This window comes from Prionailurus viverrinus, chromosome D3, assembly GCF_022837055.1.
Source record: "Prionailurus viverrinus isolate Anna chromosome D3, UM_Priviv_1.0, whole genome shotgun sequence".
In the NCBI taxonomy this organism is placed as follows: Eukaryota; Metazoa; Chordata; class Mammalia; order Carnivora; family Felidae; genus Prionailurus; species Prionailurus viverrinus.
The window spans coordinates 10134988-10160443 of record NC_062572.1 but is presented as its reverse complement, the minus strand read 5'-3'; the positions used below and the strand labels follow the sequence as shown (position 1 = coordinate 10160443).

The window sequence follows — 25456 nt, the reverse complement described above, 5'->3', positions numbered from 1 at the left end:
GACTCTGTAAGCCCCTTATGTACATCAACTATCTCCACCCTCTTGACAACCCTAAGAAGCAACCACTATTCCTGTCATCCCTGTTGTTACAGTGGAGAAACTGAGGCAGAGCTGAATCACAGACGCAGGCCTCTGACCGCAGAGTACAAGCTGTTGTCCATGACTCGGTACTGTTTCTTCAGACCCAACAGAGAGCAAAAGTCCTGTTGAGAATGTATTGTTTGTGCTCAGTGGAGAGTCTGCGGTGTGATTTGGGCTTCGAGAAGGAATAACGCAGGCTGGTTTTAGTTATTGGCATCTTTCAGCCATTGGTCAGTTTAAGGATACCATTGACTGTGAGGTGGAGAAATAAGAGAAACTTTTTAAAACTTTAATTCACTGAAGGTGAATGGTATGATTGCTCAATGGGAAAGTACAAATATACTTACTGTCCAAAGATTACAGACCTCCTGGGCCCTGTTAGTGGGAGCCCGGGCGATGGGAAGGCCTACCACAGCACACGAGGGAGTTGAGGACGCCTGTGTATGTCTCAGGTGGAAGACTTTTTTCTCCAGATAAATGATTTGATGATGGTGTCCTCCTCATAATTGGTCCCTTGTCTGCCATCATGGCAGCTGGAAGCACTCCTGGGCTACTGTATGAACCAATAGGGCCAGGCAGGTCCTGCTAGATGCGGAAATCACCAAGAAGCATTCTTGGGCATTGCAGGATTTTAGAGTGCAAATTTGGTGAAGGAGTGTTCGGAGAGGCAGAGGAAGCTGAGTTGTCAGAAACATCCAGTCATTCACACCAAGGCATCCAATTCATCCTGCAGTTAAAGTCCCCTCACTTTGGGATTTAGATCACTTCCCGAGTGCCTCCCAGGCCTTCTTGGGATCATAGGTTCGGAGTCTCGAGTTTGTTCAGCTCCGACCAGCACTAGGTTGCCCCACGGGCATGCAGTGCCACCTTGACCTTGCCCGTAAGATGGCCCCCTCTCTCTGCCTTCCCTTCTAGTAGCTCCGAAGGACGGCCCTTCCGACTTGGCACTGGCGCCAACATGGAGAAAGTTGTGAAAATGGATCGAGACATGACGAAGGTAAACCCGATACGGAAGTATTTGCCCTGACAAGACCCACGATTGAAGGGCACTTACCATGCTTTCGGTTTTCAAGAGACACTTAAAAAAAAAAAAAAAAAAAAAAAATTCAAGTTACCACAAGGAGGCAGGGTGAGAAATCGAAGTTACTGGCTTAACTGAAGCTGTTTTCAAGAGAACTAGTTAGAATCAGTTTGTCATTAATGTTAAAATATAAAAGAGATCTCTTGGTTTTGACCTAGAAGTTTTTTCTTAGTTCTGTTAAGAAAGTTGTGCAGCCTATGGGCACCTGGGTGGCTCAGTTGCCTAAGCGTCTGACTTCAGCTCAGGTCATGATCTCACAGTCTGTGGGTTCGAGCCCCGCGTTAGACCCTTGCTGACAGTCAGAGCCTAGAGCCTGCTTTGGATTCTGTGTCTCCCTATCTCTACACCTCCCCCACTTGCCCTCTGTCTCTGTCAAAAATAAACAAACATTAAAAAAAAAGTTTTGCAGCCTAAAACCGCAGGACACCTGGGTGGCTTAGTCAGTTGACAGTCCAACTCTTGATTTTGGCTCTTGATTTTGGCTTGGGTCATGATACCACAATCATGGGATCGAGCCCCGCATTGGGCTCCATGCTGAGTGTGGAGCCTGCTTACAATTCTGTCTCTCCCTCTGCCCCTCTCACCCGTTGCACACATGCTCTCTCTCGCTCTAAGAGTAAGAAATAAAAAATGAAGTTTTGTAGCCTAATAATACTTTAAAAGCGATCACATGTGAAAGGTTAGAAGAGTAATAGATAAGAAATAAAGACACATAGCTCATAAAAAATAGAAAAATATGCCCACATTTACAAATTACACAACAAAGGATTAAAAATAGTAATATATCCTTTTTCATCTGTCACACGAAGTTAAGATTGAGAATACCTGTTGCGGTCAAGATGAGAGTAAATAGTCCTTCTCAAGTATCTCGATACAACCATGCTCTTCATGTTCTGTTGATAAGAAAACCAAGTAGAATCTGTATACCCCTAAATACGGGATTGATTAAACAATTGTTATGTGTCAATTATACCTCAGTTTTTTTTTTTAATTTAAAAATTTAAATTATATGCATATAATGAAATACCATACAACTATATAAAGAGCTGGGTAGATCTGTATATACTGATATCAAAACACATGATATTTTTGTTAACTGATAAAAATAAATAGAAAAACTGTGTGAAGTAAGATCCATGATTATGTATGCCAAAATTTGCATGGAAATAGGGGCGCCTGGCTGGCTCAGTTGGTTAAGTGTCCGACTTCAGCTCAGGTCATGATCTCATGGTTCGTGGGTTCGAGTCCTGCGTTGGACTCTGTGCTGACCGCTCAGGGCCTGGAGCCTGCTTCGGATTCTGTGTCTCCCTCTCTCTCTGCCCCCCACCACTCATGCTCTGTCTCTCCTCTCTCAAAAATGGATAAACATTTAAAAAAAAAAAACTGCATGGAAAGAAATCTAGAGGACTAACAATTGTGTGACTGGGTGAGGACACGGGATGTTTAGGGGAAATTAACTTTCTACACATAGTATTTTGACATGTGAATTTTTAGAAATGAGCCCGGGTTGCCTTGGTAACCGAGAAGCAGGCCTTAACAGGTAAGGAAGCTGAGTGTGGTGACTGTCTCAAACCTCCCTCCAGGGCGGCTGCTGTGAAGTGATTACAGAAGAGGCCGCAGCCGCTCTTCGGAAGGCAACCAAGTGGGCACAGTCTGGCCTCATCGTCAGCGTTGGGCCACCTGTAGAGTCCATCAACCCAGAGACTGTGAGCGGACTGTCCACAGGCGACAAGAAGAAAACCGCCCAGACCTCCATTTGCCGAGAGAGGAACTCGGAGCTCGCAAGGTAGCCTTTCCCTGTCCACGTTTTTTTCAGAGCTACTTTGTAATGGACTTGTGGTTTGGGTTTTTATCGTCTGTCATCCCCTCGACCTGCCAGAAAACGAGGACTGAGGGCTTAAAATACCCAGCCGAGGTTGTAGCGGGTGAATAGGGTGGCGCTGCTGGCCAAGTGGGCAGCTATAGCCAGAGGGTTGTATTTCTGAGAAAGGCCGCCACCAGGAACACCAGCTATGGCTTTTCTGAGCATTAGTAAACTCAGGTCTTACTGCCTCTGTTTCTTCCAAACGATACTTCCCACCAGCCCAACTGTATACAATAACCTCTAAGGAGTAGAGAGGAGTGAGTGTTGCCTCCAACAAGTCTGCAAGGTGTTCTATTCTTTCAAGCCAGGAACTAGGCGTCTTCCCTCAATCCTGATGGTTTACGCGGTTCAAGGTTGAGGTGTGTTGTTTCAGAGGATTCTTCAGCTACTGGAAGGAATATGAATGAAGTGATTTTTCTTTTCCTGATGATAATTTAGCATCTCTTTTTCTCAATGAATCCACTTTTTCCTGTATGATTAGAAAATTTTTCCATCTGATGATAACCCTAAAAGCCCCCTCATCTGCATTCTTAACCATCCCTGGGCATTGACCCTTTCCCTCCCGACGCTTGCAGGACTGACCCCGTCCGACCCTTCATCAGCGGGCACGTGGCAAACAGCATGGCCGCAGAGGTGATTGCCTTGCTTCATAGCTTGCTGATGGCACCCGAGTCAAATGCTGCTCAGATATGGACCACAACAGCAGAAAAGGTTAGCACGGTGTCACTGCCTAATCGAGGAAACGAGGAGGAAGTTTGTGTTCTGTTTCAGCATTTGAATCCTGCCTAGCAAGGGTCATATTCTAGTAAAGAGAGATTTCCCAAATTGGCCAGATAGACTGGTTAGCTGTTCTCCCACCCCCACCAACACCACATATTTGCTTTGGTTTAGTGGTTTCACCTCTGTTAATCTATGTCCCCTGTCGCTGCCAGTTCTAATTTTGCAGAAGACCGGACTGTATTCTCAGGGAAAGAACGGAACTCCTTGTTTCTCTTTGCTTGTGTTTGATTGGCACTGACACTAGGAAATCACACAGCCTTGGTTTATTGGATTTGTTACGTGTATTTACTAAGTCCTGAGGAGGTCCCTGTGATTTATACCCCCAGACTGCTCTATCAGTAATTCATCACTACAAACAGAAGTCTAGTGTCCTAAAATCTGGGGATCTGTAATCAATTCCCATTTTCCCACTGTCATTTTTCAAGTGAGTGCCTTATAGCACGTCCTCAAAGAAAGTGGGTATTGAGATGTAGGCAGTATGCTGTGATGGTTTTCCATCAGGTTAAGATTTTGCTTTCGTTCTGTTAACACAGTGTTTGTCCCATATGCTGAGGTTGTGTGTGTGCAGTCCTAATTCTATAAGGCAGATACGGCATCAGTCAATGGTCATACCTCGTAGTTACTTCATCCCTCCCATAACCGAAGTTCCTTCGGGACACGGGAGCCAGGCACTGTTACAGACACTTCATCACTCTTAGTATCAAAAATGACTAAAGCTTTAACTCCTACTACATGGCTGCTTTTTCAATGTAGGTTCTGTCTCGTGCGCTGATGTACATTCCACAGTTGGGGAAATACGCAGAGAGCATTCTGGAAAACGGCAGCAGCAGTGGCAGGAAACTCGCCAAACTTCAGAGAATCGCCCGCCAGGCTGTCGCTGCACTGTGTGCTCTCGGAGGATTCAAAGAGACCATCAAGATAGGGTCTGAGGTTCAGGTAACCAGCCAGCGTTTCCCAAGTCACTGCTCTCCCCAAGTCACTGCATCCATTGATTAATTGATCATCTGTAAGATGGCATCATCCACCCGAATGGACAAAGATCCTTGTTCTTTTGAGCTAAACAAGGAATCTGAGAAACTCACGAATTCTAATCCACACCGTGCTACAGATTACTTAAATATTAGTACGGTATTATATAATGTTAACTATAATACTTGTGTCCTATGGTGTCACTAATATTTTAGAGTTGGGAGTTTGAGAGTCTGTCATCTTGTGATGACCTTGACACAGATTTTAGGGCCTATTACTTTAACTCCCATTCAGTGCATGGTACCTGCATTGTAATAAACATGCAGTAATTCCTGCATTCTTGTAATGCCAACTGACAACAGCTGCGAATTTGCTCCTCCCCGCCTGTCGCATGAGAGCATTACGAACACCATCGTTGCTGGCCGGCAGTTCTAATCCATCGTTGTCTCTAGGTTTTAGGTAGAGGAATATCAGGAAGCATCGGAGTAGTGGCTTCTATCAATGAACAGGAAGGTATAGCTACAGTCAGATTCCCACCCATAGACTGTAGAAAGACTTCGCAAGCGTCAGACACATTGACTATTCCATTGTCTAGACTTTGTGTTCCAAGATCAGAGGTAAGGTGATTTTTAAATGCATTATCACATGTCACTGCAAATGGTAACCATACCGTAATGAGCAATATGCACATTCATAGTGCAGAGGCACAAATACCTGGTTATCTTAAATGCTACTTGGGATGTATATTTATGTATTGGGCATAATTACTTAATAGTAACATTTATGTGAAAATTTCACCTAGGTGACGAGATTCATCTCTTTGGTTAGGAATATTCCACAGTGTGTTATGTTTTTAATTGTTTTGGTCTAGTTTGCTATTTTCTGTATGGTGATTTTATTTTTTTAACTGAAATTGTGAGACTTAACTCCAGATAATAATGCCCTCATTTCTTATAAACTAACTACTTGAATTTAACTTTCTGCCATGCCCCCCCCCCCCACCACCATCAGGCACTGCCTCTTCATAAACTGTCCATTACTGAGAAGGTAGTACAGGCAGTCCAGTCCATGTTGCTTCCTCAGGAGGGAAGTCTCTCTATTCATACCTCACTTCCTGCAACAGGAGATGGGTCAGCTCCTGTGATGGCAGTCGTTCGGCTCCTGGCTGAAATAAGAACAAGGTGAGCACCCGGGCCACAGAGGCGGGGCGGGGGGACTCCACTCCCGGTTTAGTGGGTCCACAGGTGAAGTCCATGCCAACGTGAGAACAGAGACCATTGTCTTGAGCTTTGTTGACTACTTTTTTGTCACATTCCCCAATTTCTGCAAGTTCTTTTGCATTGTGTAGTTTCTACACTTTGAAACACTTTAGCTGTTCCCCTAAGAATATAAGTAAGCCATCCAGATGTGGTCTATGGAAAGTGTGCCTAAGGCTCCACCGCTCCGCTTTGGTAAAAGTACCTTGTTCTGTCCCGGGAATCCTTCGGCCACTCTACCTTGTGTAAATGGGTTGGGCCGCATTAGCATACATCTGGTCTGTCGCTTTCCAAACCCACGATGAGAAAACTGGGGAACGCCCTCAACCGTTGGTGTCAGAAGGAAGAGTAGCGTTTTCTTGCGAATGCATTTATTTGGCACAAAACAACGGCAACAAGTTTCTCTTTTGGCGATGGGACTTCTTAGAAGGTTCTAAGATGCGTTTTGAAGTAGGTGACAGATCAGCATACAGATTTTCCAAGCGTTTGGGTCCCTCTCGTTCCCAGAACACTAATACTGCCCGAGGAGCACAGATGAGGAAGCATTGTTAAGAGATGATGCTGATTTCTCACGTGGCACTCTGTGTCTGCACTTAGGAGAGATGGCAACCGCTTTCCCCCTCTCTGCTTGTCGGCAGTGTCAGCAGTTACTGTGGGGCACAAGGAAAGTTAGACCACTCCAGCTCAGGGGAGCGTGGAAAAAAAAAAGCAAGAGGAATGGGGAGTGTGAATCTTTTTGTAAATTACGGGACAGAATTGATTGAAATGCTTTTCACAGTTAACTTGTTAGAGAATGAACATTGATGACCTTGAAATATTGTAAATCTTTTAACATTAAGAGCATGCCTGGTCATGGCCCAGCTTTTAGAAGACAGCTTGTTTTGTGAAGAATTCATACAACAGTGTCCTGCAGCTGTTGAAGTGCTCAACCTAGTAGCCCAGGAGTGCAGTGCGGGTAAGTACCTGTGGCTTTCCTTTCCACCCGACTTTATTGAGTTTGTCAGTACATTTCCAATTTGATGATGGAATGCTAACATTTGTGTATACGTGCATGAACTTACACACGCGCAAACACACACTTCAAACTGCTGAGCTCTGCAGACAGCACTTATCACAACTTTTATCTCAGATCTAGAAATGTAAACAGCTTTTACTACATGCAAAGTAGGAAATCAGCATTTAAAAAAAAATTTTTTTTTATGTTTTTATTTTCTTTTTGAGAGCCAGAGAGTGCTAGCAGGGAAGGGGCAGAGAGAGAGGGGGACACAGAATCCAAAGCAGGCTCCAGGCTCTGAGCTGTCGGCACAGAACCTGACACAGGGCTCAAACTCCCGGATGGTGAGATCATGACCTGAGCCCAAGTCAGACACTTAACCGACTGAGCCACCCAGGTGCCCTGGAAACCAGCATTTTTAAATTTAACTTGAGGACCATGTCAGTGTCCTCCATTAATTTCATTGCATTTGTTTCCTTGCTAGAACTATCTATGAACCTATAAGGCTGCAGATACTTTCTGACCATTGTCACTGGCTACGTTTGAATTCAGTCAGGAGTTTGCACTAACATCCATCTGTGTGTGTGTGTGTGTGTGTGTGTGTGTGTGTGTTGAAAAGTTTAAACAAACACAAAAATAGGTACACTAGTATAATGAACCCTCAAGTTCAACAGTACAACTCATAGTCCTGTTTCATTTATGCTATACCCTCCTGGATTATATTTTTAGATATCCTTTTACTCTTAAATATTTTAGTATGTGTCTCTAAAAAAGACCAACTTTTTTTTTTTAATGTTTATTTATTTTTGAGAGAGAGAGAGAGAGAGAGAGAGCAAAGATGAGTTGGGGATGGGCAGAGAGAGAGGGAGACACAGAATCGGAAGCAGGCTCCAGGCTCTGAGGTGTCAGCACAGAGCCTGACCTGGGGCCCGAACCCACGAACCATGAGATCATCACTTGATCCAAGTCAGATGCTTAACCGTTTGAGCCATCTAGTCGCCTCCCCACCCCCCCGACCCGCCACACAACTCTTTTTTTTTTTTTTTTTTTTAAAGTTTATTTTGAGAGAGCAAGCAAATGCAAGTAGGGGAGAGTCAGAGAGAGAGCAAGAGAGAGAATCCCAAGCGGGCTTCACACTGTCATCATGCTAGCATGGAGCCTGATGCGGGGCTCAGTCTCATGAACCTTGAGATCATCACCTGAGCCGAAACCAAGGTTCAGACGCTTAACCGACTGAGCCACCCAGGCACCCCTAAAAAATGACCCTTAAAAAAATAACCACAATACTATTATCACATCTGAAAAATTAACAGTAGTTATTTAATATTATTATCTGGTCAGCATTCAAGTTTCTAATTTTCTCATAAAGTCATACTTGTTTCTGTATTTGTTTGCATTTGTATTTGTTTGTATATTGTTTGCATTTATTCTGTATTTGATCCACATAAAATTCTTACATTGTAACTTCATTGCTATGTCTTTGAATTTTTTCAAAATCTAGATTCCCCTCATCATGTTCTTTTTTGCCTTGCAGTTTATTGTTTTGAAGGGTTTCCCACAGTCTGGGTTCTGTGGATTGTATCTGTGTGGTGTCATTTAATGTGTCCTCTTGTCTTCACCGGTCTTGTAAATGAGTAGTTGGCCTGGGTGTTTTTTAAGGGAAAACGTGTGGTTTGTCCCCAAGGATATAATTGGACTCCACATGAAATTGTTCCCAGTTAGATTAGCGTCCTCCAGTGCTCTAGAGCTGGCCTTTGCATGAACTGTAACTAATAAATGAGCACCTTTAACTTCCATAATGGTTTTGGTTTTATCTTTCATGTGTGTGAGTCATTTTTATTATCCATATTATTTACTATTTCTCATTTCTCTGTTGCTTTTTCAGACACTCCCTAATCTCTTTACTGTCCTTACATTTTTGGTTTTTTTCACGTGGCACCAATTTCTGTGGGTTGGTCTCTGCTCTCTTTATTCTGTATGTGTTTTACTCTTCAAATTTTCCTCCTTTTTTAAAACGTTGAAAAAAAAATTTTTTTAAAAAAAGGGGCGCCTGGGTGGCGCAGTCGGTTAAGCGTCCGACTTCAGCCAGGTCACGATCTCGCGGTCTGGGAGTTCGAGCCCCGCGTCAGGCTCTGGGCTGATGGCTCAGAGCCTGGAGCCTGTTTCCGATTCTGTGTCTCCCTCTCTCTCTGCCCCTCCCCCGTTCATGCTCTGTCTCTCTCTGTCCCCAAGATAAATAAAAACATTGAAAAAAAATTTTTTTTTTTAAAAATTTTCCTCCTTTTTTAAGGATAGTGCTGTGCAGCCAGTTAATAAACCTCAGAGAGACCCCGAGCATGAGAATAAGGACAGAAGGAATGGAATTTGCTAGGCTTCTCAGGGGAAATTGCTTGTGACCAAATGTTTGCCTGTAACTTGGCTTTGTACTTGTGGTTGGGCCTTAGTTCCCTGCCTCTGCTTTTTAATGTTCTTAGCCTAGGTTGCATCATAAGACATACATTAGTGATTTTTTAGCAAGCATATACTTGCTGAATAAATCAGTCACTTTTCTGTAGGACTCTCTGAGTATCCTTTTATACATTTTATAGAATAAGGGAGTTTTGATCTGTGAGATTAACTTCGGTACTTAATGTATAAGCTAAGAGTTGTCGTAATTTGGAGCAGTGGTCTCAAATGGCTTTAACAATAACCCACCTAACCCATTTTCCCTAATGGAAAAGAACTCTTGTCACAAAGAGTTGGATAGAAATAGGTAGGAAGTGCTTATTGCCACAAAAGAGACGACTGTGAGCTTATACACATCAATTTATATCCGAAAATGGTGTCTTATGTCAAATATAATTGTACTTAATAATTCATTTATTAGGTTACCAGAAAGAGCTCTGAGGTTTAAAGTACATATGAAAGTTTGCTGGCTTCTCAGTCCTTTACCCTTGAATAGCCAACAAACCTACTCTGCACCTGGGTTACTTTGGATTTTTTATTTTGTGTGTGAAAATGTCATGTGAAATTTATACACACTATCTGAACCTTTCAAATGAAAAAAATTTTTTTCAGTGAATTTCTTCCAGTATTTTACTTCATCTGGAATGAAGCAGAAGATTTGGCCATTGTCATGTTGACTTACCCCATCTCAATTTTATAGCTTCTCTAATCCAAGGAAAAGAATACCTAATTCCATTTGGTCTCAGATAGCACCATGCTACAGAGCTTTTTCTCATGAAGAAATATTTCTGTGAAGTTCACTGGATCCCTTGGTTGAAGTAGCACAGGAAACCTATTGATGCTGAAGAAAAAGCATATAGAAACCCCTGAATTCCCACCTTTTGTTCTTGCAGAAGCCAGAACTTCTCAGGTTCAAGGTGTGTTTCCTTCTCCCTACCTTGTTAAATCTACACATTCCCTGAGCCAGAGGTTCCCCTCAGACTCTGAAACCTCATACGAATCCCTGGGAAACAGGTTTAAAATGCTTTCCGAGCTCCACCCAAAAGTCAGAATCGTCAGTTGAAGGTGACCCTGGGCAGTTGTGATGGGAGGGGCCCCCGACCTGCTCTAAGCTTTGCCTGACCCACCTTCAATTTTGTGGCTTCTGCTCGTGGGCATTCCCTCCCTTGCTATCCAGGCCTCTCAGCTCTTTCTCTTGGAGGGACCCCCAGCCTCGTGAATACCCCACATTTAAAACCAGTCATTATTTCCTCTAGAGTCAGCTCTCCTTTCTGACGTCCCAGTTTTAGGTCATACTGAGACTATTTTTGAGGCTCAGATATGGAGTCAAATATGACAGAGCCCTCCTTCCTATCCTTCCATATCCAATCAGTTGCCATGTTCTATTCTTCCTTTGAAATGCTCCTGAGATTTAGCCCTTTCCTCCCCATTTCCATTACCAGCTTCATAAGCCAGGTGCTTTTTCTCTTGTGTTTAGACATGTGTGTTATTCTGCCAACTTTTACTGCTTGCATCTTGCCTTTCCACGTCACAGTTGGCTTCCTGAAGGCCTGCTTTGAGTGGCCCTCAAGAGCATGGAGCTGTCACCGAGAGGCTGGCTTTCCTGAGCATAGTTACCACTGTGAAGTTGTCATTTACAGATTGGAATGAGTTCACAGCCAGTTCTGGCTGTTACTTGTTACTCTGGCTGTAGTACAGTCAGTCTTGCCTTTCCTGAATGTGAAGTGTAGAAACTTTTTATTCTCACAGTAGATAGCGTAAAAACTCCCCTTATGGTAGATGTGCCTCAGCCCCGCCAGGTAGTTGCCATTCCTCCCCCTAAGAATTGCTTTTCCCTTACCTGATAGGATTCTAGCCATCATCCTTGAAATGTCTGCCCGACACTGGCTACTGCTTTATTGTAAGGACATTGTTGCCCACGTCACTCCCTGGATCAGCTGGTATTTTGTATATAAATTTTCTTGGAATAAATTTTTAATTTGAACAATAATAATCAGAAAGTGTTTATCAAAGTTAGCTGGGCTCTTTATGACTAGTATATGTACGTAACGGACTTCATGAATCTTGTAACTGAATGGTTTCCTCTTTGATTTGTCCCCTGGGAAGCATAGGCCTGAACGTGTGTCCCACTCCAGGTGTAAAGAAAGGACAGGGGCCACACACCCCATGGCCTGGCCTCGCTTCTTCCTCCACTTTAAATCTGTTTGGTCTTTGTCTCCTCTTTCCTGTTGCCTTCTAATCCATATCATTGGGTCGCATTAGGTGCCAAGTGTCTGTCCGTGAGGTATAAGTCAATAAATCTCTCACCAATATCCTAAACAACCTCTGTGTTTTAACTTCCATTGGACTAGTTTTTTTAAGGGGGAAGAGCGCAAGGGGGTGAGCGGCAGAAAGGGGGGGGGGGTGCGGGGACAGAGGATGGGAACCGGGCTCTGTGCTCACATGCTGACAGCAGTGAGCCTGATGTGGGACTCAAACTCACGAACAGTGAGATCATGACCTGAGCTAAAGTCGGACGCTTGACTGACTGAGCCACTCAGGTGCCCCTGGACTACTTTTTATTTCTCCTAGGACCTCTTCTTTTTTTTTTTTTTAATGAGGTATAAGTCACATACCATACGATTTACCATTTTGAAGTGTTAGTGTATTCACAGAGCTGTGTCTTCATCACTATCTATTTCCAGAACTTTTTCATCCTCCCACATACAAACTCTTTGCCAATGAAACAGTAACTCCCCTTTTTCCCTCCCCCAGCTCCTGATAATCTCTAATCTACCTTCTGTCTCTATGGATTTACATCTTCTGGGTATTTCACATCAGTGGAATCGTACAATATTTGTCCTTTTTTGGTCCAATTTCCTTCACTTAGCATAATGTTTTCAGGGTTCATCCATGTTGTAGCAGATCTCAGAGGTTCATTACTTTTTATGGCTGAATCCCATTCCATTATGCATAGACCTCATTGATGAATTCACGAATACTTGTGTTTGTACTTTTTGGCTGTTATGAATAATGCTGCTGTAAATACGTATATACAAGAATTTATGTGGATGTATGTTTTTAGTTCCCTTGGGCCTATATAGGGGTGGAATTGCTGGGTGATACAGTAATCCTGCATTTAACTTTTGAGAAACTGCTTTCTATTTTGAGGAATTGTTTTCCACAGTGGCTGTGCCATTTTCCATTGCCACCAGCATCGCATGGGGGTCCTAATTACTCCACACCCTCACCAACTTTGGTGTTACCTGTCTTTTTGATTAGAGTTCGCCTAGTGGGTGTGGTCTGTTTGAATCCTTTGCCCATTTTAAGTGGGTTGTCATTTTGTTGTTAAGTTGTAAGAGTTCTTTACAATTTTAGCTCTGTTAGTTCCTGATCAGATATAATAACATCAATCTTTTCTCCCATTCTGTGGGTTGTCTTTTCACTTCGTCGGTAGTGTCCTTTGAAACACACAAGTTTTTCATTTCAGTGAAGTCCACTTTATCTCCTTTTTCTTTTGTTGCTTGTGCTTTTGGTGTCCTATTTCAGAAGCCGTGGCCTAATCCGAAGTTGAAGATTTACACCAATATTTTCTTCTAAGAGTTTTACAGTTTTAGCTGTAAGGTTTTTTCAGGTCTTTGATCCATTTTCGCGTTAATTTTTGTGTGTCGAACGAGGTACTCCTAAGACCTCTGACTCTTGACTCTCCAAGACCATTTCCCATATTGCCAGACCACCTGGAATTTCCTTCCTTCTCTGCTTATTGAAACCCTGTCTTTTCTAAGACCGAACTTAATGCTGTCTTTCTTTATGAAGCCATCTTGGGTCCTGGAATGAAGTGATCACCCCCTCCTCCCTGCCTGTGTTTGTGCTTGGATCATATCACATACTGCGGCCTTGGACCGTGTTCGTTCTTGTATGTGTAAATGCATGCACACATCTCCTCTGTCCTCCCAGAATGGGAGCTTTGGTTCATGTATCTTTGTATTCTCCAGCATCAGCACTGTGCCTTGCCCATAGATGTTAAATAGATATTAGGTTTTTATTTTTTTTTTTTTAAGTTTATTGATTTTGAGAGACAGTGCTAGTGGGGGAGGGAGAGCGAGAGAATCCCAAGCAGCCTCTGCACCATCAGTGCAGAGCCGGATGCAGGGCTTGAACTTGTGAACCGTGAGCTCCGTGACCTGAGCTGACATTGGATGCTTAACCACCTGAGCCACCCGGGTGCCTCAGATACTAGATTTTTTATTATTTTTTTATTTTTATTTTTATTTTTTTTACATTTTTATTTATTTTTGGTAGAGAGAGAGAGAGAGAGAGAGAGAGAGCGCGCACAAGTGGGGGATGGGCAGAGAGAGAGGGAGACACAGAATCGGAAGCAGGCTCCAGGCTCTGAGCTGTCAGCACAGACCCCCATGTGGGGCTTGAACCCAGAACTTCCAGATCAGGACCTGAGCCGAAGTCGGACGCTTAACCGACTGAGCCACCCAGGTGCCCCGATACTAGATTTTTAAAAAAAAATAATTTCAATAATGGGAATAGAACTTCCATTTATTGCGTGTTCGCCCTGTGCCGGGGACTTGGCTAAAGGCTCCACTCGTGTCACTTCATTTCATCTTTGTGACAACCTTGTGAGGCACAGGTGCCATTGTTAACCCCCATTATCAGAAGTGAGATGGTACATATCTGAGTGATGAAACCAGATTCTGGATCCAGGCAGCTCAACTTCAGAGCACGTGCACTTGGCCACATTGCTGTGCTGCTGAGCTGTGTGTGGTAGACAGAGCTGTCTCAGGATATTTGCTCTTCTGTAAGAATTTTGAGTGATCTCGGAAGCCGTTTGTCACCTTAGCCCTACTCCAGAAGGGTTGGCACTCTCTCGGGGGTTGTGGGACTTATTTTCACGTATGCGGTGGATTCCCCTCCAGGAGAGCGACTGGCAGTTGTGGAGGTACAGTGTGAACGGCTACGGATGCTCTACCGGGACTGCGCTCGGCCCCCACCGCCTCCACTGCAGGCCGACCGGAGACAGGTGAGCCCCGTGCCGTGCGAGGCCACAGCGCACCGCGTTAAAGGATGCCGACCGGCACGTTAGTAACCTTTAGAACGAGCGTTCACAAAGCCCTTTGGAGGGACGCACTCCGTGATGACATGCTGTCATCTTTGAATGTCTGAGCACATTCATTTGACATCCTGAGTATTGAAAGATGGTGGCAAAGGAGCAGAACTCCATTTGTAAATAGTTTCTTAAGGTGTCAATAACAGAAGAAAAGCTTTTTTCAAAACTTTAGTTATATAGTCTGTCTTACAGAGGAATAAGCATGTGTATGTAGAGAGAGGCTGAGAGGTGATTAAAAAGCAAAAGTGGTGAAGTGTTGAGAGTTGATACCTCTGTGAATGTTCTTAGCTTATTCGTAATAGCCCCAAAGTGGAAACAACCCAAACGTTTATCACCTGATGAACGAAGATGCCTTCATCGTGTATGCATATCGGGCGTATCCGATGGAATGTTATTCAGCCTTGAAAAGTAATGAAGTAGTAACACATGCCACAATGGGAAGAAACCTGAAATCATGCCAAGCCAAAGAAGCCAGCCACAAAAGACCACGTGCTGCGGGATGTCCTGTGTATGAAGCGTCCAGAACAGGCAGATCTAGAGACAGCAGATGGGCGATGCCGGGGGCTGTGGGGGAAAGGGTACGAGGAGGGACTGCTAGTGGCTTCAGGGGGACAGAAACACCAAAAAGTTGATGGCGGTGATGGTTGCTCAACTCCAGTAGACTAGAAACCACTGAATCGTATGTACACTTTAAACAGGTGAATTGTATGTTACGTGATTTATATCTCGAAAAATCGGTGCATCTAGGTAACAGTGTACAAAAATTGCTGTTGTGATTTTTCTGTAGATTTGAAATTATTTCAAAATAAAAAATTAGAAACATATGGAAGACGAAGTGTCCCCTGAAATCTCAACATCTGGTTAACATTGTCACGATAGCCACGTGATGTGTCACCTGTACTTTTTCATGACCATGGGGCTGTTTACCATCTAACTTTTCTCCCTCAGTAACTGCATAGTCCAGCATACACTTGTGCCTCAGTTTCCCCACGTAGGCTTTTCTTGTTGCCCTGCATTGTCTCTAGTTTCCACCACAGTGATTTGATGAATGACACTGGAGCTCATCACTGTATGCATCTTTCAGCCCTTTCCTTAGGATAAAAACAAAACTCACAGGTTAAAAAAATGTGCTTTTGTCAACAGAGTAGCATGAAGTTTAGGATGAGATTTATTAAAAGTTATGAAAGAAAAAGACAATTTTTTCAAAAAAAGCCAATGTAATATTACTTCTTGGCTTTGAGCTGAATAGTAAATCACAGGGATAAAAACTGTGACCACTGATGGGTCTGCAGCTTGGTGTGTAATCGCACAAGCAGGAAGACAGGGCAGGGGTGAGGGCCTGCACGTGTCTGTGGAAGGAGGAGGAGAGATGTAGGAATGAAAACCTCGTTTTTCATCACAGAAGCGATATCCTGAAGGGAATTAAAAATGGCATTATAAGCATAGAAGGAGAAGGGAGGTAAGTTTCAGAGTGAACCGTTAAAGAGCTACAAGAGCGATGGTTTCTAGAGAACAGCGCTGGGCATAGCAATGGAGACTGCCTTTGTTTTTAAATAAAGAGAGGTTTTCCTTTGGAAAAACAAGCCACGTTCTTAAAAGATGTACCTATATTATAATGCCACTAAGATAAAAACTTTTCTTCTTTGAGGGGGTACAAAGATCTGTGTTTGCAGTTGTATTGAATGAGACGCTTTCCCCCGTCACAGCCCAAAGAGATCACTTGGAGCCCCTCGAGAGTGTTCCCGCCTGTCCGAGCCTGCATGTTCTCGTCACGCCTGACTTCTGTCACCTTCCTGGCTGACCCCAGCGCTGGGGGCGGTCTGCCCCGGGGCACATTTATCTATGCCACCTCACCACTGCCAGTGCAGGTGAGAAGTCACACGGTCTCTCGCCTCTTTCCTTCATATTTTAAAGAAAAAGCAAGTTCCAGGAACCCAAGTTGAGCCCTCTGATTGCCTGCCCGCTTCTGGTGTTTCCTCAGGCCCCTTCTTTTTACTGGGAAATTGAAATTGTTTCCTATGGAGATACTGATGACGACACGGGACCAATAGTTTCCTTTGGCTTTGCCACAGAAGCAGAGAAACGAGATGGGGCTTGGACCAATCCAGTGGGGACTTGTCTTTTCCATAAGTAAGTGGCTACTATTGCTGTTATTTAAAAAAAAAAAAAAAAAAAAAAAAAAAAGTAGTGGGTGTGGGTGTTTAATACTGAAATAATATCCTCGTAATCTCAATCTCCAAAAGTGTATAAAATACCAGTTGGAAGTATATTCAAATTGAGGGAAAGAGAATAGCTCTTAGGAGTTCTCTTCGAATTACCCTGATGCCACCGAAGCCCCTGGGCCCGTTCGTGACTCAACTGCCTCTGTGTTGGCCAGGGAGCCTTGTCTTTGACTTTCCTTTGCTTTCTTTCATAGCAACGGCCGAGCGGTGCACTACAATGGCTCCAGTTTATTGCAGTGGAAGAGCGTGCGCTTGGACGTGACTCTCTCTCCTGGTGAGCGAAGCAGGAGCCTTTTTTTTTTTTTACACTGCGTATTTCTGCTATTCCCTGGTTTTGTCTAAATAGGTTGAAAGTAAATTAATTTAGCAACTGGAAGTGGGCAGCTGGTTAGTGAAAGCCAAGTACTTGTCATTGCTGTCTGCTAGTGTGTGCCCAACCGCTCATTTCGTGAGGCCGTTTTCATTGAGAAGCCTCCACCTGGTGAGGCAGGAGTCACATCCACTTTTCATTCGTGTCCATCTGTCCATCGTTGGAACCACCTGAGGTTTTGCTTCTGTTTGAAGTTTGGTCTCTTGTCAGCTTTTCATTGATGTGCAGATAAATAGGCTAAAAAAATTAAAAAGGAGAGAGCTCTACCACTAGCCCTGAGGCACTTGGAAAATGCACTATCGGTAGATAACGTGCTGTAGACTTTGTTCCCGGGAGCCTAACGTCAGGTCCCGCTTCGGCAAATCTGCCCGGATGTTTCAGTTACGTAGTTGATTCAATTAAAAAAAAAAAAAAGATTTTCCTCTTCTTTTTAGCCACCATATAAGTCACTTGCTCTGTGTGGATGAATTGGGATCAATCCTGCCTGATCCAGCAGAGGAACAAAATGTAGGCACTGTCCTCTTGCCGTTAGGAGCCCCCCAAACAGGGGCATCAAGGTGGCCCTGTCAGTTAAGCGTCTGACTTTGGCTCAAGTCACGATCCCACGGTTCATGGGTTGGAGCCTGCTTCAGATTCTGTGTCTCCATCTCTCTCTGCCCTTCCCCTGCTTGTGCTCTGTCTCTTCCTCCCTCCCCCGCCCCTCTCTCTCAAAAATAAACACTTGGAAAAAAGAAGCCCCAGATGTGTTGGCTACATAGTTTCGGACAGTGCATCTTAGTGTCAATGAAGCCAAAATCACTGTACGTGGTCGATGGTCTGGGGTGCTCAGATGGGGAAGAGTAAGTCACTCCACCCACCAGATAACCTCGTATAGCTGACTGGGGGTAATTTTGCCATCACTTAACTTGGGGAGCTGATTGTTAAGCTGATTGCCATCACTTAACTTGGGGAGCTACACCAGGGGGTGTAGCATTTTCGGGTATGGTCAAGTTACGACTTGGAGATAACTTCCGGGCAGTTACTTGTCTCTTTCTGGAGCAGACTTCTGACATTTCAACTGAGTATTTAAGTGTTTTAAGCACCAAGGAGGGTTTGGGGAGAACATGGGAGCCATAGATAGTCAGGATTTGTATTTGTCACTTTCATTTGTTTGGTTGGGTCCCATTTTAGTTGTTGAGAACTTTTGGACTTGGACCTCATGTAAACATGCTACCTTCTCAGAGAAATATGTCTGGGTAGGAATCGAGAATTCACTTATTTACAACAAAATCTCAACTGGGTGCCTGGGTGGCTCAGTAGGTTAAGCGTCTGTTTATATTTTTTAAGACCATATCTAAATCTTTCACAAATTCGCTTTATGCCATAAGTAATTCTCTATGTGTCAGTAGAAGAAAACTTAAATTCCTCTGTTTAAAAAAAAAAAAAAATGGTACCAAATGCTTTCCCTTTTTGTCTTGGCTACCAGGAAAATAAAGGCTAAATTTAATATGTAATTGTGGGAATTGATTTAGACACTAGGTATTTTCTTCTGAATAGTTTTGACTTCTCCTTTTAAAATTATTTCTGTTGTGTTACTTTATAGTAAGTACAATATGCAACTCCGTGTCTTTTTCAGTTGTAACTAATGGCATAAACAAAGCTAGTCCGAGATCATGTGGCCTGATCACCCTTTATTTATAATCAGCAAAAGGGAAAACGAGATGTTTCCTTCCTGTTCTCTGCCATAGGTGATGTGGCAGGAATTGGCTGGGAGAGAACCGAGGGGACGCCACCTCCTCCGGGGCAGCCAGCCAAGGGCCGGGTGTACTTCACATACTGCGGGCAGCGCCTGTCCCCGTATCTCGAAGACGTCTCTGGTGGGATGTGGCCTGTGGTTCACATTCAGAAGAAGGCAGGTTCTCTTACTGGGAAGGAAAACAAGTTCTCCTTAGTAATTTGGACCATGCTCCATCACACCGGGGAGGGCAATCTCCTTGACTGAATCCACCATTCAGTTGCTGATCTCATCCAGAGGCACCCTCCCAGACACCCCCCATAATAATGTTGAGTCTGGCACCCCGCGGCCGGTCAAGCTGACGATTAAATTAACCATCACAGTACGATTGCACATCGTAGACTTAGGGAGCAAATGTGACCCTGAAGAAGCAATGCCTGAGCCAGGTCTAGGCTATTAACTGGTCTTAACTTGGCAAAGTTGGAGGGAAACAGTGTCCCCGGTGAAGGGAGCAGCTTGTGCGGTGGCATCAGACGGAAGGGAAGAGCGCTGGGAACAGGAAAGGTGGCTGTCTGAGCAGCAACGAGTGGGAGAGTGAGGTGTGGGAGGGCGGGTGTGCCTCGCCCCACATGCTCTCCCAGAGCCGGGGCCATTCTTCTGATGACTTTCACCTTGGAGTGTTAAATAAATAAAATAAGTCAACAACCCTAGCTCCTTTCAAATCCTTTATTTGACCTCCTTCCCAGAACACCAAGACTCGCGCTAACTTTGGCTCCCGCCCATTCGCCTACGCGGAAGGGCAGGCCCACCGCAATGCCGCAGACCTGTGCACCGATCTGGCAGAAGAGATCAGCGCGAACTTTGAGGCCCTGCCCTTTGCCATGGCATCTGACAGTGACAACGACGCTGGCACCAGTATTGCGTCAGACCCCGGCACTCACGGGCCGCCGTGCCGCATTGCCGCTGTGGCCACTGCTCAGCAACGTAAGCCGTCTCCTCCCAGGGTCCCACTGCTTCCTGGGAGTACAGATGCTGCTAATTCATAAATTCTCACTTGGGCAAGATCTGGTGCCCGTCGGATATGGGGCGATGGGCCCAGTGACCTAAAATGGGGAGCAGGAGCAGCATGGGAGACTAGAAAGCACATTCCCACATACGGGAAGCCTTCCATGGCTCAGTGCTGGCAGAATATTGCCACCTGGAAACGCAAGCCTGAAAGATTGTCCACTTTTGTAAGACAGCTAAAAACCCTAGAATTTTAGGGGTGCCTGGGTGGCTCGGTTAGTAGTCTGACTTTGACTCAGGTCATGATCTCACAGTTTGAGTTCGATCCCCGCGTCTGGATCTCTGCTATCGGTACAAGCCCACTTTCGATCCTTTGTCCCCCCCCCCCCCCCCCCCGCCCCTCCTCCTGTCTTTCCCCTCTCTCTCTCTCTCTCTCTCTCTCTCTCTCTCTCTCTCTCTCTCTCTCTCTCTCTCAAAAATAAACATTAAAAAACCTCAGAGTTTTATTTGAAATCTTTTATCTTTTGTTTTAAAACTGAGGCCATCAAAGACTAAGAAAACACTAATTGTGGAATCTATGTGGTGGGTATTAGATGTGCACTAAAAAACTTTCCTGATTATTTGAAAAACTTCATAATCAAATAAAACCGAGCTTCCTGAACTAAAGGTATCTGCAGACTGTGTCTGACCCTTGGGATACGGGTTTGCAAACTGCTTTAAGACTGTTTACTTCTTTCTCATGATGAAGAACTTTCCAAATTCTTCTCCGAGTTGAATGAATTCTACCCATAAAAACGATCTTAGGATTCAGGATAACGATACATGATTTGTTATTCCTTGGCTTTGTGTTTCGAAATCCCTCCCCAGTGCTGGGAGTCCTTCATGCAAATGAAGATACTGTGGTTTGTCTGAGGGGCAGAAGTTCGTGATTTTTCCAGCCTGCTCTTCCTCAGAATTCACTGTCACTGTGCTCTGTTACAGAATACGATAGTGACACTTCCTGTCATTATAAAGTAGAACTCAGCTATGAGAATTTCATCACCTCTGGCCCAGACCCCCACCCGCCTCCCATTGCGGATGACGAAAGTGATGATGAGGATGATGACGACGTCCCACAGGTGCGAGGCCCGTGGCCCTTGACCAGGACAGGCCGCCGGGAACGATTTTGATGTGAGGGTACAAGGCCGGAGCGGTTACACTTCCCGCTGCGTCCCTGTGTTTGAGCAGTGGCTCTGGAGCATTCACCTTGCAAACCACGTATCGGTAGCGAAGCCTTTTGGGCTCGTTTGCCCAGGACTCCTCTGGGTGTGGGAGAAATGAGGTACCTTGATGCCGCAGTGAGGTCGGGAATCGCGCGATGCTCATTAGGCTTTAGAGGGAAGGGAAGGGCTTGCCGCATGCAGTCCGGCTGTTTTCTCCCCTGGCATCTGAGGGGGTGTTTCTGCGACTGGCCTCAGAGGGGGTGAGAGCTGTGCGTCCGCGAGGGGGCTGGCGCCCACCCGAGCTACTCCCCTTCTGCTGATGTGTTTGCTTTCTCCTTCCAGGAGGACCACTACGCCCTGCTGGTGAAAGCCTGGGAGACCAAGGTGTTTCCTACGATCCGAAGACGCTTCCGCAACGAGGCAGAGCGGAAGTCGGGCCTGGACCAGATAAAGGGTGCCTTGCAACTAGGTCTGGTGCTTTGCGCTTTCCTCGGGAGCCACTCGTGACTTGAAGAGCCGTGCTTAGATGAAAGTAGATGTAAATCAGGAAAGGGGGGCTCACCTGAAGTCAGGCCAGACCTAACCGGGTCCTCTACCCGTGCCTTTACTGAACTCTGCGGTTGCCGGCTTTCCTTGCCAGGCTTTTCTTTGCTTGTCCACGTAACTCTGTACGTGGGGGCGTCGATAGGCCGCTGAAATGGAAGTGAAATGGTCATACCGGGAAGTTGATGGCCAAATGATGTGGGTGGCTCTCCAGGCGCAGCTATGCCATTTACTGTCCCTACGACCTTAGGAAAGCTACTTCACCTTTCTGGGCTTTCCTCACCTCTGAGAGGGAACCAGTGATGGTAACCACCTCATCTGTGTATGAGACTTACCTGCCTTATACAGATAAAGCTCCTCCAAAAGCCGCGTCCAGAACATAGGAAGCATTCGGTTCATATGGTTCCAGATGCCACCGTGATGGTGGCAATGGGCATTTTTCTCCCGCTGGCACAGTTCATCCAGCAAAGAATAATGCAGAGCTTGACCCCAGACAGTGAGTCTTGAGTACAGGTAGCTAATTTCTCTTCAGTTTTCCTCGTCTTGTGAAGTACCTGCTTTTTCCCCCCAACATGGAGGCCCGGGGCGGGTGGGGGGGGGGGGTATGTAAGAAGTTTCATTTTTGTCCTATGTGAGCAGCTTTGCTCCACTTTTAACTTGTTCTGAGACTAGGACCCAATAAAGATACCCACTCCCCCCCCCCCCCACCCCAACCAAGACCTTTATTTTTTGGCCATTTTATATGCTGAGTCCCAGATTTCCAGTGATTTCTTTTTTCCCATATTGGCACCAGGGCTAATCAGTTATGTGTACAGCTGTGGCTTTGTTTTTATTTACTTATTTCCTTAATGCTTTCTATCCCCAAAGCTAAGATCTTGTTTAAACATAACCTTAGCCATACCTCCTGTGACCTGGTGGGATTGCTGCCGACCCAGTTCCAGGGCAGATAGTATTCTCCTCTTCTGTCAAGAGTTTCAGGCAGAGGGAGCAACATTAGGAAAGACGCTCAGTGGGGGTGAGCTTGGGTGATTGGGGGACCAGCAAAAAGGCCAGGCAGCAGGTGTGGCCGAAGAGGAGAGCACGAGGGAGGGGCAGGGACAAGCGTTGGGTGCGTGAGGACTGTGGATTTTATTCTGTGTGAGACAGAAGCTATTGGGAGGTGGTAAGCAAATGAGCTACGTAATGCGATGTAGGAGATCCCAGAGATCAGAAGAGAGTTTCTCTTCCCCATTCATTCTCAACATCTGAGCGAAATGCCCTTTTGTGTTCTGCCAGAGTGCAGAACACATCTTCTGCTCAGACAGCTCGATGCCAGATTTCATCGCTGCCCACCTTGGAGCACGCGTGCAGCCATTCAGAGGTGGGAGGGCTTTATTCTAGTGGCTTTTATTCAGCCATTAATTCATCACTTACCCATCCCCACATTCAGCAAGCGACTCCCAGACATCGGGCCCCTGGCTGGGGAATCAAGAAAGCCTCTGGGAACGAGACGGAGAGGGTCCCCTCTCTCACCGCGGATATCCCAGGGGGCAGCAGCAGACGACATGTGGTCAGGGCTGGGCGGTGGTAGATCAGGAGGCCCCAGCATGTGTAGGTAGGGCAGCCCGATGCAGCCTGGCTTCTCTACCTGGTGTTTAAGCAGAGATCTGGAGCTAACTCGCCACCAGCAGGCTTACCGTGAAAAACGTGAAGTGCCGTTTGTCTGGGGGGGGCCTGGTACTTCCTGCTGTTGGGAGAGTAAGAAAGGGGGAAAGAATTCACAGTATGCAAATGGAAAGTTCTTATGTATGATCATTGGTTGCTGTGCCTTTATTTTGACGAGGTTCTGCTTCAACTTGGATACCTTTTCTTTCGCCCTTTGGTGCCGGAGCCATCCCTGGTGTCTGTGGCCGAGTGTGCCTCCTCCTTCTCCGCTCCCAGTTCGGTTAGGGAGAAGTTTAGACAGCACAGCAGAAAATGTGATCATCCAAAGGCGGCCCCTGGACCAGAGGCAGACTGATGGCTCCCCCAGAAGTACCTCTGGCTCCTGAGGCGGCATCCTGCCAAGGTGTTCTCTCGGGTTCCATCCGTGTGGCCATGACTAGTCGTATGAACTATATTAATCCAAACATAAAAGATTTACCTTTTGAACATACCCTCCTTCAGTGTAGCAGTGGCAGAAGTGAAAAGGAGGGGTGCGGGGGACTCGTGGTCCCCGAAGGACCACCTCTGTGCGGTGCATCAGCCTCCTGTTGTCAGGTCCCCAAGGAAGGTTAGCGGAACGACCCCCGCACCGAGCGTGATTGAGCTCGGCATTCTCCCCGTGTTCCCGGACTCCTGCTTAGTAGACAGCAGAGGATTTCTTCTCTTCCCTTTTCTTTCCGTTCCCTTTGGAAAATGTTGCCAAGATTATTTTTCCGCAGTCTTCCAGTATCAGGCCACATTTTGGCTTCTTCTGACAATTCTTTCTCTCAGCATCCTTCTCGAATTGCAGCCTCCTCAACTGTGCTCAGAAAATTGCTGTGCCTTTTCCCTACAGCAAGGCTGGCAAATAAAGGAGTAGGAGGCGAGTGTGATGGAAATAAGCCTTGTGCGAAGGCAGATGTGTCCACACCCGTATCTGTACCCACACTTCCTGAGCCGCGTGCGAGCTACGGCGGCAACAGCAGACGGAGATACTGTACCCGCCTCTCTGTGCTCCCCGCGGTGCCATCTCACCAGGGCTTTGGAGACTTGTGGGCTGGGTGTATTAATTAATAGTGGCTGTTTGTGCTGAACATAATGATGTGTTCTCCCTCTGGGAAGGAAGAACAGGGCGACTTCCGGTACTGAGTAGAAGCTGATGTAACTCTTTCGTAAGCAACACGTGTTTGCTGTAGTAAAAATCACACACAGTACAAAAATGAATAAAGTAAGAAAGAAACCTTTTCCTCACTTCCTTCTTACTGTCCGTTTGTCCCGTACTTAGTTCTTAGGTCCTCGTGCAGCCATGCCCTTTGTGTCCGATCACTTTTAACCGCTCTGTATTGATAAATGATCTTGTTATTCCTACTTTGGGATTTCCCAGCAGTGCCGCAGGAGGTGTTCTTGTATCTTTACGCACCCGTGCTTGTGCTTCTGTGGGAGAGATTTGAGAGGTTCCTACAGGCAGGGCAGTGAGTGTTTTAAACTTGCTAGACCCTGCACAGTCACCTTCCTCAGAAGGCTCTGTACCCCCACAGACGGTGTTGGGGAGATTCTCTCGGTATCAGTCAGTGTCGTGGTTGACCTGAAGACCGGGTCCTCTTTGGAGAGTTTCCAGTGTGGTTAATATTTTTTAGGCATGGTGGACATTGCCCGGCAGACGGTCGAATTCCTGTACGAGGAGAACGGTGGCATCCCGAGAGACCTGTATCTTCCCACCATCGAAGACATTAAAGACGAAGCAAACAAGTTCACGATTGATAAAGTTCGAAAAGGTTTTGCTTTCCCTCTTACTTCACCTTTGAAACTGTGTGTGGAATGAGAAGTTGGGTTTTCGCTCGGCCTCAGCTGGCCTCCTGTCCATGTCCCAAACTCGCCGGCATGTGCAGTCAGATGGTGCACTTATGCAGAGGGGGATATGGGGCGTGGGTGGAGGGTTCCAGGTAGGCCTGGTTAGATCATGGCTGCTGAGCTAATTAACCAGGAATGTGTGGTTGCCCTGTGCTTTTTAGAATTTTAACAGAATGTGTTTGTTCCTTTGATTAAACATCTGTTGCAGATTTTGAGGAAATGAAAATCCAGAAAAGCACAGACAAAAATTGAAACCTCTCATTATTAGCCTTTCATAAAAATATCAGAGTATCAGGGACAGGGGCAGAAGTGTATATTT

At 45.6% G+C, this 25456-nt stretch overlaps 1 protein-coding gene across 12 annotated transcripts in view; it reads left to right on the top strand.

Annotated features, from left to right (window-relative positions):
• The window catches only part of HECTD4 (HECT domain E3 ubiquitin protein ligase 4), a 192062-nt gene that overhangs the window by 131095 nt on the left and 35511 nt on the right, over window positions 1-25456 (top strand). For 9 of the 12 annotated variants that reach the window (XR_007145911.1, XR_007145912.1, XR_007145913.1 and 6 more), the window contains 17 exons: window positions 93-167; window positions 997-1078; window positions 2746-2948; window positions 3602-3737; window positions 4560-4742; window positions 5228-5392; window positions 5787-5956; window positions 6871-6986; window positions 14378-14481; window positions 16275-16436; window positions 16550-16698; window positions 16985-17064; window positions 18888-19051; window positions 19621-19858; window positions 20861-20997; window positions 21424-21550; window positions 24924-25061. Coding sequence is in view for 9 of the 12 variants with exons in the window: in XM_047828356.1 (XP_047684312.1) it covers window positions 93-167; window positions 997-1078; window positions 2746-2948; window positions 3602-3737; window positions 4560-4742; window positions 5228-5392; window positions 5787-5956; window positions 6871-6986; window positions 14378-14481; window positions 16275-16436; window positions 16550-16698; window positions 16985-17064; window positions 18888-19051; window positions 19621-19858; window positions 20861-20997; window positions 21424-21550; window positions 24924-25061 (2429 nt within the window). In the remaining 3 variants the exon portion in view is untranslated. The remainder of the gene's footprint in view (window positions 1-92; window positions 168-996; window positions 1079-2745; window positions 2949-3601; window positions 3738-4559; window positions 4743-5227; window positions 5393-5786; window positions 5957-6870; window positions 6987-14377; window positions 14482-16274; window positions 16437-16549; window positions 16699-16984; window positions 17065-18887; window positions 19052-19620; window positions 19859-20860; window positions 20998-21423; window positions 21551-24923; window positions 25062-25456) is intronic. The other 3 variants (XM_047828361.1, XM_047828360.1, XM_047828358.1) reach the window with 1 other exon arrangement.